The sequence below is a fragment of the Populus trichocarpa genome, chromosome 15 (assembly GCF_000002775.5).
Source record: "Populus trichocarpa isolate Nisqually-1 chromosome 15, P.trichocarpa_v4.1, whole genome shotgun sequence".
NCBI classification, from domain to species: domain Eukaryota; kingdom Viridiplantae; phylum Streptophyta; class Magnoliopsida; order Malpighiales; family Salicaceae; genus Populus; species Populus trichocarpa.
Window position 1 is genome coordinate 11,294,937 of NC_037299.2, and position 17,852 is coordinate 11,312,788.

Below are 17,852 nucleotides of genomic sequence, written 5' to 3' on the forward strand. Positions count from 1 at the left end.
ATTCTAGTTTCCAAACATGAGAATATTATAAGTGATTATAAATTTATTATTAATAATTACTCTTCAAGAAACAAAAATTACTCTCAACAGCTTATAATTTATAATGCTTTACATGATATAAAAAATAAACAAAAAAAATATTGAATTATTTACAAATTTCACGTTACTTTAAAATAATAAAATTGTTACTAAAAACACTCTTCTTCTTTTTTTCTTGCTAAACATAAAACCCTAGCTAGCGACTAACTTGAATTCTGTCATATCATATGTGCCCAACAAGCACAACTAATTTTTCTCCTTGTATCCTCATAATAATCTTAGATATGGTGTAATTACTCTCCAGGATAAATTTTCTAATCGACAGTGTTTTTGAGAAACGTTCATATCATTGCATGAGAGGAAGTGATCCACGAAGCCAAGAGAGCAGTCATAACATGGGATAAATCTCCAGGTTCCTTAGAGCCAACATAATTTAACCTCGCGAAATCTAGATCACGTGTAAGCAATCAAATCAGTTTTCCCTCGAGCATTGATTAAACCCTTTTAGTTAGTCAAATGATCCACCAATAGAGCATTCATCAAGATTTTACTGGATATAATCATGAAAAACAGACCTGCACCATCATCTTCGCCAGCAGAGCCATCAAAAACAAAATCTTCTGCGAAATCCTTGAGCCGCTGAAAATGAGGACTGGGTTGCCTCGCTTGCAAGCCTGCTACTCCATTTGCTTCAGTTAATTTTTGTACCAGTTAGCACATAGTGAGTAGGAAAGGACGAAAAGAGAGGTTTTATTTATTGTGATTATTTTTCTGGATTTTCTAGTATTCTCTTTTGGCTGACTGTTCTGGAAGCGGCATTGTTATGAGAATATTACTCCATCTATTTTAGTGGAACTTGGTAATCTCGAGGCAAGAATTCATGCTGCTTGTGCTGATAGCGTTGTGTGGTTAATATAAGAACGATGGTTGATGAGGCTATTGTTGATCTTTATCATGCAAATCAAGAGTTTGATAAAAAGCCTAAAAGGGTTTTAGTGATTGTGTTCTCAGAGAGAAGAGAAGAAATAAATTAGATTTTGAATGAGGGTTTTTTTTAATAATAAATTTTGGCTAGGTGCTGTAATAATCAATTTTATCTTGAGTGTGTATATAAATATGGCACATGCACGCGGATTCTCAGGGTCATCTCGGGGACCTTGGCATGATGGGTATCGGGCTTGGTGGCCTCCACACTCGCCATGTCTACTTGCATCAGGCAATGCTATTTTACAAGGATGATTTGGAGTATAATAATAATGATTAATTGATTGTGTGTTTTTTTATTTAAAATTATATTAAAATAATATTTTTTATTTTTAAAAAATTATTTTTAATATTAGCACATTAAAATATCTGAAAATACTAAAAATATTAATTTAAAATCGGTTTGATAACCTGCTACTAATTCTTCTTCTGCTTCTGGTAAATCAAAAGGTAATCTCTCACATTCTGCTAGGGAAGAAATGAAAAAAATGATAAATCCTATAAGTTGACGCCACAAATTCCATCCCCCCAAACCATAGGCGGAGGTATGGCAAAGGCTGGGGTGGGCTTTAGCCTAGGTCAAGATTTTATCAATATTTTTTGACTAGTTTTATATAAAATAAATTTGTAATTTTCAATTAAATTATCAAAAAATTCTGAAAATTTACGTGGAGCCTTCTAATATGATGTTTTAACTTGGGTTAAAATTTCAGAATTTTTGGAGAAATTTAAAAATTTGATGAAAAATCACAATTTGACCAGTTTTAAGTTATTGGACGTAATTTTCAATCCGACCATCAGATTGAGCTGAAATTTTACGAGGGATCTTAAAATATATTGAATAAAATCTGGTTAAAATTTTAGGATGAACGGAACTTGGTAGTGCTAACAAAAAAAAAAAGGACCGTCAAATAAAAGCAAAATGACTCATTAAGAGTAAAATGGTTATTTGCTATTAAAAAATAAAACAAATCAGCTCCTCCTTCCTTTTATATGTTGCCGACTGGGCAGAAGCAGAATAGAAAAAGAAAGAAAAGAAAAGGCGAGAGAGAAATAGAAAAAAGTAAGGGAAAAACATAAAAAAAAATCCAAGGAAAATAATAAGAAAAGTGAAAGAATAACCTTGTAAACTTACAAAGTCCAACTTATAAAACACTAATCTAGGGAAGAATCAAGTGAAGAAAGGAGGAAATGAAAGAGGAAAAAAATTTAATTACTTTGTTTTCTAGTTGACATGAAATTGTTATTTTATCCCGGTTGAGGGGTTGTTACAATATCGATTCAGATTCGATTATAGATGAATTATATTCCACAAAATATCAAAGAATGTAACTTTAATAGTGAGTTTATTTTTACTTTCGCTTTAATTTTATGTACTTTTAAATTTATTTTTTAATATTTTGGGTAGTGTATTTGAATTAAAACTTTACTATTAACTTCAAAAATTCATGTACATGAGTTAATAATCAATCTTAAAAAATATTTATATATTTATTTAATAGCCCAGGACAAAAAAAATTCCTAGCTCCGCCCTTGCCCCAAACCATATTTTGATTGTGCATCAACTATATCAACTGTACTTCAACTGTTAGATAATCATAGTTGGTGATGACATCACTGTTCCATCGCTATTACAGAACCATACATGAGATTTTCACCTCATATGGCTCCTCGAAGGCCATAAACAAATAATTTTTTTTAAAATTATTCAAAAACATTTTTAAAACATGAAAATAAATGGCTAATTTGTCTTGCACAACTATAATTCATCCAAATCTCTTTTTTTCATATATTTTAATTAATGGCAGTATAAAAATTATTGGTGCCCTCCTTCTTTTCAAATTTTTTTTATATTAATATGGTTGTTCGGATCAGTTTGCACAAATCTCAACTAATTTTACGAGTCCTGAAATTAACGACTAAGATTTATAGGAATCAAACTGATAATTTTTAAAAACTAAATTTAAAATCTGACTAATTAAACTATATCCTTTAAAATTTACTTTTTTGTTTTCAAATTTCGACTAGCATGTGCTAGTTTTGGTGACTACACAAGTACTTGCCTTTTTATAGAACTCTTTTTTTTTATTATTAAATGAGTGTAATGTGCATGACCGATTCATTTCTCCCCTTTCATTTTCCAAGGAATTCCTCATAGATATCTAAAATTCATAAACTTTGGGACCAACTAAATAAATAAACCAAAATTTAAGAATGAATAATGTTGTGCATAGTGCAATAGGAGTAAGTAATCCTTCTGAGGAGTGAATTGAGTGAATGGCTGGTTTATTTTTGTATTTGAAAAATATTTTCAAAATTTTTAAATTTTTAAATTTAATTTTTTTATGATTTTGAATTATTTTTATTTGCTAATATTAAAAATAAAATAAAATAAAAAATATTATTTTAATATATTTTTAAATAAAAAAAACTTTTACAAACAACTCCTCCAATACCAGATACCATCTTAATGCTAGTAATTCATTACAGAGTGAGTGATATGAGTTATCTTGGTCTCCTGTAATTGTATTTCCTACATTATTAATTAACTTAATCTCTCTCCCTCTCCTAGAATCATTGAAAAACGTCTGATCTTTTCTTCCACTTTTGTGACAATCTGCTGACCAGCATTGTCCGAGCATGGGAATACAGCAAGCCACTTTTTGTTGCGCCGGCTATGAACACTTTCATGTGGAGCAACCCTTTCACAGAAAACAGCATATTATGTCAATCGATGAGCTTGGAATTTCCTTGATCCCACCTGTTTCAAAGGGGCTGGCATGTGGAAAGTATAAGATTTTTCTGTGAAACTTGAATTGATTGTACTAAATGCGTCTCTTATTTCTTGAAGTAAAATTTTTAGATTATGGAAAGGGAGTGCGTAGAAGCTGGAGGTTTGTGAACACGTACGGTTAAACATCACCAGCAAAGAATGTGGCATATCTCATTTAAAGATCAACTTACTTCAGGGAAAACTCCAGTGGCATTACTTGATGAAGGTGCATCCAATGGGACAATATTATACGATGTGAGCTCCCCAACCGTCTTAATTCTTTGTAGCTGAAAAAATACAAGATCAAAAGGCATGTCAATCAATACCTTTATTTTTCAAATTTACAAAATATCAAACTGTCCTTTTTGAGCTTCAGTGTTTGGTGAGAAACAATAATCCCTCATCAACAATTTTTTCCTTTTTATTTGTATAAAAGATTGGCTGCTATATAAAGAGAAGAGAAGGACTTCTCATTCCCTTTTTTATCAAATAACCATCCCCTATTCTATGGACATAATAAAATCCAAGCTCATGGAACCAGTACATTCCACCAGACTAGGTCCGATTTAGCAAACTCAAGCAATTGCAAGTCCTAGATCTGCATGAATATGAAAGGTAGAAACTGACTCTACAAGACAGCATGTGCAAGTATGTTTAAAATGCTCCGTAACTTGATGGTCCTTATAGAAAAGCAGGTAGGAGACAGGTACCTCCTCCATGATATGTCTGCCAGCCCCATGAGGATCTGCATCTTTACTGAGTGCTTCCATGACCTCTACTAAGGCCCTCAAGGTAGCAAATACCTTTTTCATCTCTAGAGATCTTAGCTCAAATCTAAATGACACAATTTTACAGATTTTGATCAGTGATGCAAATGCATATCCAAATTCACTAATAAAAAGAAGAAAGAAAGCTTTATAGCAGTTTATCGTGCTGTATTAACTTATACAGCAGCAGTAACTTACAAAAATGTCTAATTAACCAGACATTGTAACCATAATTCATTCTTAATAAAAGCATTTACTGATTGCCCTCAAAAGTTACAAAGCAAAGGCTAACAACAACAATTCAAAAATTACACAATATCCCAGTCAACGTCTAATATCCGCCCAAAGAAACAATTATATGCATGGCTGCAGGTAAAAAACTAGATGGACAATGACAAATTCAACCGATAACTGCACTGGGAAAGATAAATAATTAATGAAAGATGCCACAATGCATCCTTATAAGTGGAGCAAATATATCCTAGACTTTAGCATGCCAAAAGGTTTGATACTCCAGAAAGAATCAATTCAATTGTAATTTATATTAGGGAAGAAACGCATAGTCATACTCTCCCAGATTAACAGTAGAAAAATTTCCAGATTCCCGGAACTTTTGTTCCTCTCTTTGGATGTCATCCACTCTATGACGTCTCTTGTAGTGCTGGTAAAACTCCCACAGGTGTTCAATATCCCGATGGCGATCTATACGGGCACCGTCCCTTCTGGCAAGTTTTTGCTGCAACAAATGGTGAACTCCTCAAAACTCAAAATGAAATTTAAAAAAAACAATAGAGTAAGTAAGCTTATCAAAAGTGTTACTCGCTGCATTCAAGATGACAGAAACAATAACATTCTACCCCGATCTGTAAGCACCAATCACAAGACAAAGATTAGACATACCGTAATAGCAGACATCAAACCGGTCTTGAATTGGAGAACACCACGACCATCACTGCTTGGGTCCAAATTTTGTGCCATGCTATATGCTTGCTCACACACTGAAATAAAAAGGTAAAACTTGTATAAATATTTTCAAGGTTAAAAAAAAATAGTTGACAAGGAAAACACACATGCATGGGGAAGGATTAGAATCTTGGAAGCCTTGGCATATGCTCCTGAAACAAATATGAATATCCAGAAGCTCAAGTTGGCTTTCAGAAAGTGTTAATATGCAATCAGGAGATATGTTCCAGTTCAGGATCTGGCATGAGTCAGATAGCAGATATAACATTGCACCTTATTACATGTTCCAAGATTGGCAGAAATCCAAGAGATTAAATCAGAGTTGAATTTGATTACAGATTCATATTAAAATTTGAAGAGAATCGCAGAAAAATTAAGGATCGAACTGCCGTCACATTGATATATTCTACATTGAACACTTAAAAAAACCTCAAAATGTAAAAGGAGTTGAATATATATTAATGAAGTTGTATCTACTATCTATGTATAAGAACTTACAAATTCTGGCAACGTTAGGGTCCTCATCTTGAATCTCATCGGCAGCCTGCAAAATCGCGTCAATAATGGTCGTACGGGCAAGCGAAGGTGGCACAGCTCCGGCGATGCCACTGGACGTTCTCTCATGACCTTGACCGAGTTCTCGCTTCAACGTCGCTCCCACTAACCTCTCCCAATTATTGGTAACCCGGGACATCGTTTACAATAATGATATATGAAGGATCAAATCGTGGTGTAGAGGATTTTGGTCTCTCACGTGTGAGATGTTTTTTTTTAGGACGGGGCTAAATTGTATTGGTAGAGAAATAGACAGGAAGGGGTATGACCAATTCTTAAACTGGAAGAATTTGAGAAAAATTGGGGAGGAGAGAGAGAGAGAGAGAGAGTTGAATCTGAGATCTTTTTAGTTCATTTCTTGACGATTAAGGAAGTTTTTTTTTTTAATAATAAGTATGTGTATCAATTTATATATATTTCGATTAATTTTCTGAAAATTCTAAAATTAATAACTATATATATTTTTAAAGATCCTGAAATTTATAATACTCAAACTGGTGATATTTGAAAAGCAAACTAAGAACCTAATTAATAAAAACCTGATTAATTAAGCTAATTATTGTATCTTATTATACAAGGTGATAACAAATTTAAATTAGGTTTTTAATTGTTGTTTTTTACACTGTTTTATAAGTAGAAAAATAAATCTAGTTGCCAAAATTAATATATATATTATTCCTAGCTTGATATATAAGAGAGAGATTTGAACAAGTTTTTTTCAATTACAAAACGTTGAAGGAGTGATTGAAAATGTGTTAATGATTGCTTTTTAAAATGTGGTGGTGGTTGTTTTTTAAAATATTTTTAATTTGGAAATTTATCAAAATAATTTTTTATTTTTAAAAAATTATTTTTGACATTGGTATATCAAAATTATCTGAAAATACTAAAAAAATTAATTTAAAATAAAGAAAAAATTAAAAAATATATTTTTTTTATAAATGTTTTTGAAACACAAAAATAAATACACACTTAGTAGTGCAATAACTTTTATTTTTTATGCTTTTTAAGAGTTTGCTTAATGTTAAAAAATATTAAATTGCTTTTTTAAATGTTTTATGATGATTTTAATATATTGATATAAAAATAATATATATATATATAATTATTTTAATTTACTTTTTAAACAAAAAAAAATCATGCAGCGTATTAAACAGATGATAAATCTTAACTATATTGAATCTCATGGGAGAAGAAAGAATCTATACTATAATTTAGCCTCCTTGCAACTTCTTCTGCCTTCCATCCTGCTCTCTTCTCATAGCCACCTTGCTCTCTCGTCTCCGACTGCTTTGTGATTATTTTTCTGGACTTTCTAGTTTTCTCTTTTGGCTGACTGTACTCCGGAAGTGGCATTGTTATGAGAATATTACTCCATCTATTTTAGAGTATGTTTTACAGTATAGTTGCGGTTGCTTTTCAAATAACTTTTCGTGCTGAAATGCATATTAATAATGTTTTTTTATTTTTAAAAAATTATTGTTGACATCAGCACATCAAAACGATCCAAAGCATATAAAAACATATTAAATTTTAACAAAAATAAATTAAATTTTTTAAAAACACGGTTTACATTGCATTCCTAAACTATTTCTTAGTGGAACTCGGTAATCTCGTGGCAAGAATTCATGAACGATGGTTGATTAAGCTATTGTTGATCTTTATTATGCAAATTAAGAGCTTGATAAAAAATAAAAATAAAAAGCCTAAAAAGGGTTTAGTGATTGTGTTCTCAGAGAGAAGAGAAGAAATAAATTAGATTTTGAACGGCAGGGGTTTTTTTAACAATAAATTTTGATTATTTAAGTTATATTATATACAAGGATAGATTTAATTTTTTTTGTTTAATTTAAAGATTGAGTTGAACATAGATGTTTTTTTTATAATTTTCAAAATAATAGAGCTAAAATATAAAATTGAGTAAAAATATGGTAACTTTCCCATAAAGAAATTAAAATTTGATTGTAAAGGTAATGTTAATTCTGTAGTTATTACTTTGCGGGTCATATTTGTACATTAATTTTGCAGCTCTCAGTTTTCCCAATGGATACTCGGACGGGTATCCTCGGAATTTCAATCAAGTTTTTTTTTTTTTCTATTCTCCTTTATCTTTTTGTGACATCTCATTGTCTGCTCTAATCCTTGAATTGTGTTTTGTTTATTTGATAGCTGGATTTTTTTTATTAACGTTAATGTATCGATAAATTTATATTTATTTTTATTAATTTTACAAGTTTTAAAATTAATAATCATATAAATTTTTAGTGGTTCTAAAATTTATAGATCCCTTTATCTAGTAATTTCTAAAAAAACAAAATTAAAAGCCGACCAATTAACTAGATTTAACAGCCGGATCTTTGTAATTTTAACGAGTTTAGGAGCCATACTTTTTTAATCTCAAGAGGTTTTGGCTTAGACTATTACAAAAATTTACGCCTCCAATCTTGTGTCGTTGGCGATGCATTGGTTTTTCTTTATGGCTCTTTGACATGCCATGAGAGGGCACCTCACCTGATTCGTAGAATTCTACATGTTCTTGTTGTGTTTGAAGATCGATGCTTGCTTAGCAGGGAAGCATCCTTAAAATTGACAGACTTTATCTTTGAAGGTTTCATTTCTGAGTATTTAATTCCAAGACAATCCTACATGGGAGAATAAAATTGAAAAGATAAAAGGATAGAAAAAAATAATATGAGAGAATCCAAGTTAGCATCCTAAGCTTGTATCCCAGTCTAAGATTGAATAACTCAATAGAAAATAACCAAATTGTTTTTACAAAGCTTAATTTCCAACAAAACTCTCAATGTGTATAATAAAAAATTATATATTAAAAAAAAAGACTTTTAAACTCGGATAAACTTACCAAACTCGTAACTGGCTCATGTAAATAAGATAACTCATTATAAAAAAAATAAAAAAAATTATGAAGTTTAATTTGAAAACCAACCTAAAATTGAAGGACAAAACTAAAAAAGATTATTAAAAAAAAATAACCCAAAAAAATACCTTATTCAATCCATGGTAACTCGCCAAACTTGTGGCTTAAACCACGAGATCGAAATAATTTCATATAAAAAAATTAAAGAAAATAACAAAGTTCAATTAAAAAAAATATAGAATGATAAAATTGAAAAATGAAAATAAGTGAAAAAATCAACAAAAAAAAAAACGATATCAACTCAGGTTAATTTTTGAAACCTGTGACCTAGTTTTCAAGGATCACTCCGATAGGAAAAAAAAATAAAGCTCAATTCTCAACCACCCTAATGATAAATGATGAGATTAAAAAAAAAAATTAAATTTCACAAAAAGGCCCGAAACAAAAAAAAAATAAGGATAAAATTTTAAATAAAAGTATTGAGTGGACAACTTATAGTTTTTTATTGGAGGGAAAAATTAAAAAAAAATTACAGAAGGATCTAAAAAATTAACAATCTAAAGAATAAGGATCAAATCTAAAAAAAAAGATGACAACTTAAAATGTTAGATTGAAGGGTGAAATTAAAAAAATATATAAAAGGACATAGAAGAAAAATTAGCAAAAAAAAAAAAAAGGATGCAATTTGAAATGACAATATTGAAATAAAAGGACTACTTTGAATGGATAGTTTGGTACAGGTTTCTAGGAAAGAAGAGAGAAAGAGTCGCTCACAACATATCATTGTGTTTCCGGTTACACACGCCACCCTAGAAGGAAGAGCACATTGTGAAATTTCCAATGGAATACGGTGTTTCATCAACCCAAAGAGTCGCTCACAACATGCCGTTGTCGCTTCCTTCACTTGTTGGCTCGTGTATTACACGCACCGACTAATCTTCGCTTGCATCAACCCAAATTTGTCTTGGCATCAAATTTATCCCCCAATCCCTAATTGCTCTAAATCAATAAAATTCATATTTATCTTGACAAACCAAGTATCAACCAAGTACAAAAAGGTTTTTAGTGATATTGCTAGATCCCTATGTCTAGATAACTAAAATAAATTATTAAGTCAATTATTAAAATACCAAATTTTGAAGGATGAAATTAAAAAAAAAAGTTTATTAACTGAAAAAAATAACTTGATTTTTTCTCTTATCTATGCAATCGAGTCCATAATGAGAGAGAATTAAAGAGGTTTAATATTTTTCAAAGTTTAAAACTGGGTCCTCAAATCTTTAATTGCTCTAAAACAATAAAATAAAATTTTATTTTATAAAATCGAGTATCAATCTAATAAAAAAATATTTCATCAACTCACCGAAAACCCATTTATAAGTAGATAAAACAACCCTTCAAGTCCAAACCCACATTATAAATGTCAAATGATTAAATTAAAAATGAAATTGAATGACCGAAACGTGATAAAAAAAAAAACAAAAAGAAAAAAGAAATCCAATGCAGTGTTTACTGAAGGAGTGCAGTAACTCCAAGACAGTTCTAGGTTTTTGTTAATGTGAATTCAGCCTGCACAGCGAATGATTAAGTCACTTAATCATGAAATAACATATGGTTTTAAAGATTATCCTATCATGGCCTAACAAGATTTCGTACGGTTCATTCTAATGGACAGTGGTTTCAATTTTATCTTGAGTGTGTATAAAAAAGGCACATGCACGCGGATTCTCAGGGTCATCTCGGGGACAGTAGCATGATGGGTATCGGGCTTGGTGGCCTCCCCGCTCGCCACGTCTCCTTGCACCAGGCAATGCTATTTTAAGAGATTGTTGAGGGTGTACTTGCTGTCAGGGGTAAGAAAAAAAACTGAAAAATTGATTAAATTAAAAAAATTAAAAAAAAAATAACTAAAAAAATCAAATTGTAAAAAAAACTAATTAAACTGATTAAAATTTTAAAAAAATCAGCCAATTCGGTTTTGGTTTTATAAAAAAAAAATAAAAAAAACGAACCGAACCCAAACAAAAAAAACCAGAGCCAAACTGAGACTGAAAAACCGATTAAACCAAGAAAACTGGAAAAAAATAACTGAAAAAACCAAACCGTAAACAAAACCTATTAAACCGATTAAAATTTTAAAAAAACTGGCCAGAAAACCAAAAAAACCAAATAAAAAAAACCAGAGCCAAACCGGAAAAACCGAGCCAAAACCGGAAAAAACCGAGCCAAAACCGAGAACACCGAGCCAAACCGGTTTGACCCGGTTTCAGTTTTTTTAAAAAAAATTTTGGTTTAGTTATTTTTTTATAAAAACCAAATCAAACCGAAAAAAATCATTCCTAATTGCGGTTATTTTAATCTCCTTTTTTGCATATATTTTAATCAATGGCAGTATAATAAATTACTGGTACCCTCTCCTTTTCAAAAACAAGCATGTGCTTGTTTTTGTTTTATTTATTTATGACTAGACGAGTACTTGCAGAACTCTTTTTTTTTTAATGATTGTAATGTGCATGACCGATTCTTTTCTCTCCTTTCATTTTCCATGGATTTCCTCCTTCAATTCTTAGAACTGAAATTTAAGATAGAAATCTAAAATTCATAAACTTGCATAAGAGTGTATTGTTGGTGTTTGATTTTGTGTTTAAAAAGTATTTTTTTAAATTTTAAATTTTTAATTAATTTTTTATAATTCTAAATGCTAATTTTTAAAAATAAATTTAAAAAATAAAAAACATATTATTTTTAAATAAAAAAAATTACTACTACAATACTAATAATTGCTGTAATAATTCATTGCGGGCCGAAAATTGATTATGGGTAATCAAGGTCGGGCTCACTATACGCGTGCTTGAGGTCGAACCAATTATTCGGCGATCCAATGGGTCCGCCATTTTAAACCTGGCGAGCGCAAACAGCAGAGCTCCCAGACGCCAATCTCAATCTCCAGAAGACGAGCTACGAATCGAATCAAACACTTAGGAAGCTTCTCCCTTTTCCACTGAACGGTACCATCACTTGTTTATTTTCAATTTCTCTAAGATTTCTGTTTTAGATCTTAGGGTTTTCACTTCTAGGTTGCCCGTTAATCTTTACCAATTGTATTTGATTAGGTTGGATAGACGATGGAATACTCGGAACCTGTGACAGCAGAGATGGAGACAGCACAGGTTAATGCTGTCGCCGCGGCCGCCGGTCCTAGGAAACCTAGGATTCTACTAGCGGCAAGTGGGAGTGTAGCTGCTATTAAATTTGGGAATCTTTGTCATTGTTTTTCTGAATGGGCTGAAGTGAAAGCGGTTGCTACTAGGGCTTCTTTGCATTTCATTGATAGAGCTGCATTGCCTAAGGATGTTGTGCTCTACACTGACGAGGATGAATGGTCGAGTTGGAATAAGATAGGAGATACTGTGCTTCATATTGAGTTAAGACGGTGGGCTGATATCATGGTTATTGCTCCTTTATCTGCTAATACGCTTGGCAAGGTAAGCTTCTTCTTTTTCTGTCATTTGGCTACTATCTGTATGGAAATCTTCCTTTTTTATGTGGTCCATGTCTGGTATAACAAATACTGAACATAAATTTCCCTGGCTAAACCATATATGTGATTGAATTGTATATTTACCTGTAGACATTTTAAAAACCCAAAAGGAGATAGATAGAAACCACCATTTGGTGGAGGAATAATATTGCCTGTTTTGTGTCCCCACAGTGTATATCTAGCCAATAGGATGCATGGACAGATTAGAATGGTTAATGTTTTGTACCGAATAAAGGATCACGGTAGTGTTATTTTGTTAAGTTCCTCTAACATTAGACATTGAGGATAAATAAGAATTAAGGACTGGCCTTATTTTGGGTTTATTTCTATTGTTTTATCTAAACATATGCTCATGTATATTGAGTAATTCATTACAGAGTGAGTGATCTTTGAGAATGGCTTATCTTGGTCTCCTGTAATTGTATTTCCTACATTATTAATTAACTTAATCTCTCTCTCTTTCCAAGAATCATTGAAAAAAGTGCTAATCTTTTCTTCAACATTTATGCGTCAATGCAGATTGCTGGGGGGTTGTGTGACAATCTGCTGACCTGCATTGTCCGAGCATGGGATTACAGCAAGCCACTTTTTGTTGCGCCGGCTATGAACACTTTCATGTGGAGCAACCCTTTCACAGAACGGCATCTCATGTCAATTGATGAGCTTGGAATTTCCTTGATCCCACCTGTTTCAAAGAGGCTGGCATGTGGAGATTATGGGAATGGTGCAATGGCTGAACCTTCTCTAATCTACTCAACTGTAAGACTATTCTTGGAGTCACGGAGTCAAGCCGGTGATAGAAGAGTTGGTTAATTACTATGCATCATTTCATCTCTAGTGAGTCCATTGTTGTCTTTATGCATGTAATTGGTTTCAAGCATTTTTTATGCCTAGAAATAGCTGTTAAGAGCTCAAGTGATTTTTCACTGATTAGAGTGCACTAATTCCAGATGATGCTTGAGAGCTTATGTGAATGGTCACTGATTGGAGTACTAATTCCATTTTCCAAATGATTTGTATGCTGCTGAAAAGCTTTCTAGCTTGTTAGATCCACTGGTTATGTCAACTTAGTACTGTTTCTTTTTGATGCATGTCTTGCATCATCATTGAGAGATGTAGGCCAGAGCCCTTGTTTGTTTGGTGAAAGTGGGAGGGGGCAGAGAGATGCGGTCTCCATATTTTAGTTGGAAATTGATCATACCAGATGATTAATGCCCCCAGGCGAGTCCAGATGGATCATGATAGGGAAAGGTTTCTCTCCAATTTAAACAAGGTTCCAGTTGCCCAATAACAGGGAAGGGAAACAAAAACGGGAGCAATACACACGCAGTTGAGTGATGAGTCCTTCCGCATTATAAACCGTGAGGTAATTTTTATCAATGCGAGATTGTATTGTTAGCCATACGGAGTCCCTTCCAACCATTTCTAGATTTCCAATACAGAGTCATTGAGTTCCAAACCCACAGATTTCCAATACAGAGTCATTGATTTCCAAACCCACAGTCATTGATTTCCAAACGGGGTTGGTTAAAATTTTATATATATATATATATATATATATATATATATATATATATATATTGGTAAAAATAATTTTTTAAAAATAAAAAATATTATTTTAAATAAAAAATACTTACGTTTTCAAAAGACCGCTCTCATACTTCAAATGATGCTTGTACAACCCAACAGAAAAAGGTGATTCTTAAAAGACACCTGTCAACTTGCTTGCTACATAATCAGTCAAAGATGGCGACGCGACTACTGCCGACGAAGTACGGACAATGGTGCAGCAATTGGTTCCTCAACCCTTGCCAAGTTAAAAACACAAAAATTCAGGCTTACATCTTCGTAAATGACCCTTCATTGGCAGTGGTATTAGGCCGTGGCCACAGCAATGGACTGGTCGGGTAAAAGGAACTAGACATAAGTGCATAACACGCCCCTTCAAGGGAGTTTTGGGAGGGGACAACAAAGAAACTACATGACAGTAGGATTTTTCTCATCCACAGGGCTAAATGGCTTCGGCTGAAATGCTTGTACAAGACTTAGTTGGTTTTTCTTTCTCAATTTAAATTTATTTATTAAAATAATAATTAAGTTTTAAACCATTATTATTAAATTATTTTTATTATATAAAATCTATTGGAACTAATATCAATTATTTTAATAGTTAAAATTGATAAACAAAAATAATGACTTTCTCTTTTAATACTAGACTTTAGCGATGCTCTCTCACTTTCTTCTCACAAACTAAAAACTTAAAAATAATAAAAATTAAGTTTCGCACAAAAATTAAATTTGAAAAAATAAAGACAAAAAATGTATAATTTTAGAAATTGGAGGACCAGATTAAAACTTTCATGCCAGCTTCGAACATAACACCTATTTTCAGCATCTTTTTCACCCTGATCCTTCTTCTTTCAATTTTTACCCTAGTTAACAAATAGAAAGCAATTGAGTATCAATTTTGCAATTAAAGGACTCAATTGATGAAAAAAAAAGTTTGGATACCAAAATGAAAAAAACTAAAAAAAATCACTACTCCAATTCATAATGCATTGTCCATGCGTGCACAGTGTTTTGCACGATGGACACCAGCTTTTGTTTAAGGTTTTTTTTTTTTTAATTTAATTTAATTTTTCACGAGGCCAATCTCATCATTTGCATTTTGGATTATACTTTTGGGGTTTGTTTACCGAGTTAAAGGTACATAGTAATACTGTAAAATCTGTATCATTTTCAGAAGCTTTGTAAAACAAAAATGCAGAATGGATGCCAAAATTTCCAGCCAACTATTCGGTTTATTACATAGACACATCATAAATTAGATGCCTATACCAAGGCTATGGTGGAGGGAACAATGGGGTCCCTTTTCAATTATTAGCCACCACGATCAATCTCAAGATTTCCTTCTTCCTTAAAGACTCTGGCCATATCCAAGCAAGTCACTGCAACTGCAGGATAGACAAAAGCCAGCAATTTACAAGGAAGCATGATGAATTTCTTTGCATGGTACAGTGCATTTACACTGCTGCTTGGATAGCAATAGAGGTGGTTGTAAATGTCTAGGCATCTCATCAAGGCACCGAAAAAGAATGCTGAGAATTTATTGTAAAAGGGAAAGATCTGCCTCTCAACTTCAACCACCCACCATAGCTATAATTTCCTTTGCTGGGATCCCTTTTCTTTATCAATCTCTCTTTTAAGCGCTCTAATCAACAGGGAGACAGTTGGAGAGCGCATATCCTCATTTAAGGCCCCAACTAAATTTGAGTCCAATTAATTAAAGGCTCGGAATTCTTAACCCTGAACCATCCAAATCACAGTTTCACAGCATTGACACTTCTTATTTGTATGGACCAAGGTTCTTATGATATAAATAAATAACAGAGCCCCATTCCTTCTGCAGGTGTCTTCTGGCTTCTTGTAATTAAAGAGCACACCACATTTTTGGTATCCATAGAGGCGAAAGGCAATTAATATGTCCACTATTAGGTAGGTAAAGCAAAAGACTACAGAAATCACACTTTAGAGCTTTAAGTGGGTTTAATTTGAAAAATGATAGCATGAGTTGAAAGACACAACTGCCATTCACAAAAAGATCACAAATATATAAGCTGAATCATATACTCGGTCGGTTGAAGCTGCTAAGTGCTAAGGCTGTGAACCTTTGAGAAAATGGTTGCTCCTTCCACGTATTTCTGTTTTGTAGTTTTCTTTTTCTGCTCTTCGAATTTTGCTTTAAACTCTGCAGTTCAGACCACTAGTCCCTTCAAGAAAATCTATGCCTTTGGTGATTCCTTTACAGACACCGGCAACACCAGGTCTGCGTCAGGTCCTTCTGGTTTTGGCCATGTCTCAAGCCGTCCATATGGCAGCACCTTCTTTCACCACCCCACCAACCGATACTCTGATGGGCGGCTTGTGATTGACTTTGTAACTGAAACATTGTCCTTACCATACTTGCCACCCTACCGAGGCCACAAGGGCAATGCACCTCATGGGATCAACTTCGCTGTTGCTGGCTCCACAGCAATAAATCATGCTTTCTTTGTGAAGAACAACCTTACCCTTGACATGACTCCTCAATCTATTCAAACTCAAATGATTTGGTTGAACAAGTTCTTGGAGAGTCAGGGCTGTAAAGGGGCCGTGTCATCAAGCCCTGAGTGCAAGGCAGTATTTGATGATGCATTGATCTGGGTTGGTGAAATCGGAGTCAATGACTATGCATATACTGTTGGATCTTCCGTATCAAGTGACACAATTAGGAAGCTTGCGATCAGCAGCGTCACCGGATTCCTACAGGTAATAACTGAATTCTCATTCTTCTACATGGCAACAACTATTCCATTTTAATAACTAACGAGCAAGATCAATTCAGTGATGGTGATATCATTTCTGCAACTCAACTAATTGATTTATGAAATTGCAGACATTGCTGAAGAAAGGTGTGAAACATGTTGTTGTTCAAGGTTTGCCTCCAACAGGATGCTTGCCATTGGCCATGGTCCTGGCTTCTGAAGACGACAGAGATGATTTAGGCTGCGTGAAGAGCGCAAACAATCAATCCTACACCCATAATGTTGTTTACCAAAAGACAGTGCAGGATCTCAGGAAACAGTTCCCTGATGCTGTAATTGCTTATCTCGACTACTGGAATGCCTACGCCACGGTTATGAAGAATCCGAAGAAGTACGGATTCAAAGAGCCATTCATGGCATGCTGTGGATCAGGAGGTCCACCCTACAATTTTGAAGTGTTTTCAACATGTGGCACATCTCATGCAAGTGCTTGCTCAAACCCTTCTCAGTACATTAACTGGGATGGAGTTCATCTCACCGAAGCCATGTATAAGGCGCTCAGTCACATGTTTCTGAGTGGAACATTCAGTCATCCTCCATTTGGTTCCTTGATGGACAGGAAACAGCATGTGTGAATTGTTCTCCTTCTAACCAGCCTCAGTAATGGTGTTTATGAATTATGAGATACTTTTCTGAGTCCTTGATGTTTCTTTCAATAATTTTAGACATATATGAACTTGAGTTGCATATGTTATTGTGCAAGTTTTCTTCGAGATTCACAGGGGTAGCCAGACTCTTGACTGGATGGAGATAAAAGAAATAAATGATGATAATTTACGATATTTGAAACTCTTGGGATTGAATTTTCGTGTTTAGAATCCTTTTAAGATATTAATTGGAATTCCAAATATAATTCAGTTCATAAAAAAGAAAGTAATACTCCAAGAATCTTCTTGATGCATTCAATTTCCTTATTCTATGCGAGCTGTTCAGGCGTGGCTTCTCGCACGTTGAGCAATTTACCTCTCGAAGAAAATACACCGTAAAA

The 17,852-nt window shown here is 33.2% G+C and overlaps 3 protein-coding genes across 3 annotated transcripts; 2 read left to right on the top strand and 1 right to left on the bottom strand.

The window, feature by feature from the left end:
* Nucleotides 1–3,415: 3,415 nt before the first annotated feature.
* Nucleotides 3,416–6,406, bottom strand: LOC7463090 (callose synthase 10). Its single transcript, XM_002322184.4, has 6 exons — nucleotides 6,025–6,406; nucleotides 5,464–5,561; nucleotides 5,133–5,299; nucleotides 4,507–4,630; nucleotides 3,988–4,083; nucleotides 3,416–3,798 (listed from the first exon to the last, which is right to left on the bottom strand). The coding sequence occupies exons 1-6, from the start codon at nucleotides 6,218–6,220 to the stop codon at nucleotides 3,790–3,792; spliced, it is 690 nt and encodes a 229-aa protein (XP_002322220.3). The 5' UTR covers nucleotides 6,221–6,406; the 3' UTR covers nucleotides 3,416–3,789.
* Nucleotides 6,407–11,798: 5,392 nt separating this feature from the next.
* Nucleotides 11,799–13,510, top strand: LOC7454680 (probable phosphopantothenoylcysteine decarboxylase). Its single transcript, XM_002321632.4, has 3 exons — nucleotides 11,799–11,967; nucleotides 12,073–12,444; nucleotides 13,020–13,510. Exons 2-3 carry the CDS (start codon nucleotides 12,085–12,087, stop codon nucleotides 13,311–13,313), a joined length of 654 nt encoding a protein of 217 aa, XP_002321668.2. The 5' UTR covers nucleotides 11,799–11,967; nucleotides 12,073–12,084; the 3' UTR covers nucleotides 13,314–13,510.
* Nucleotides 13,511–15,906: 2,396 nt separating this feature from the next.
* LOC7463091 (GDSL esterase/lipase At3g48460) lies at nucleotides 15,907–17,646 on the top strand. The gene is made up of 2 exons (XM_002321633.4): nucleotides 15,907–16,808; nucleotides 16,936–17,646. The coding sequence occupies exons 1-2, from the start codon at nucleotides 16,179–16,181 to the stop codon at nucleotides 17,437–17,439; spliced, it is 1,134 nt and encodes a 377-aa protein (XP_002321669.1). The 5' UTR covers nucleotides 15,907–16,178; the 3' UTR covers nucleotides 17,440–17,646.
* Nucleotides 17,647–17,852: the final 206 nt, after the last annotated feature.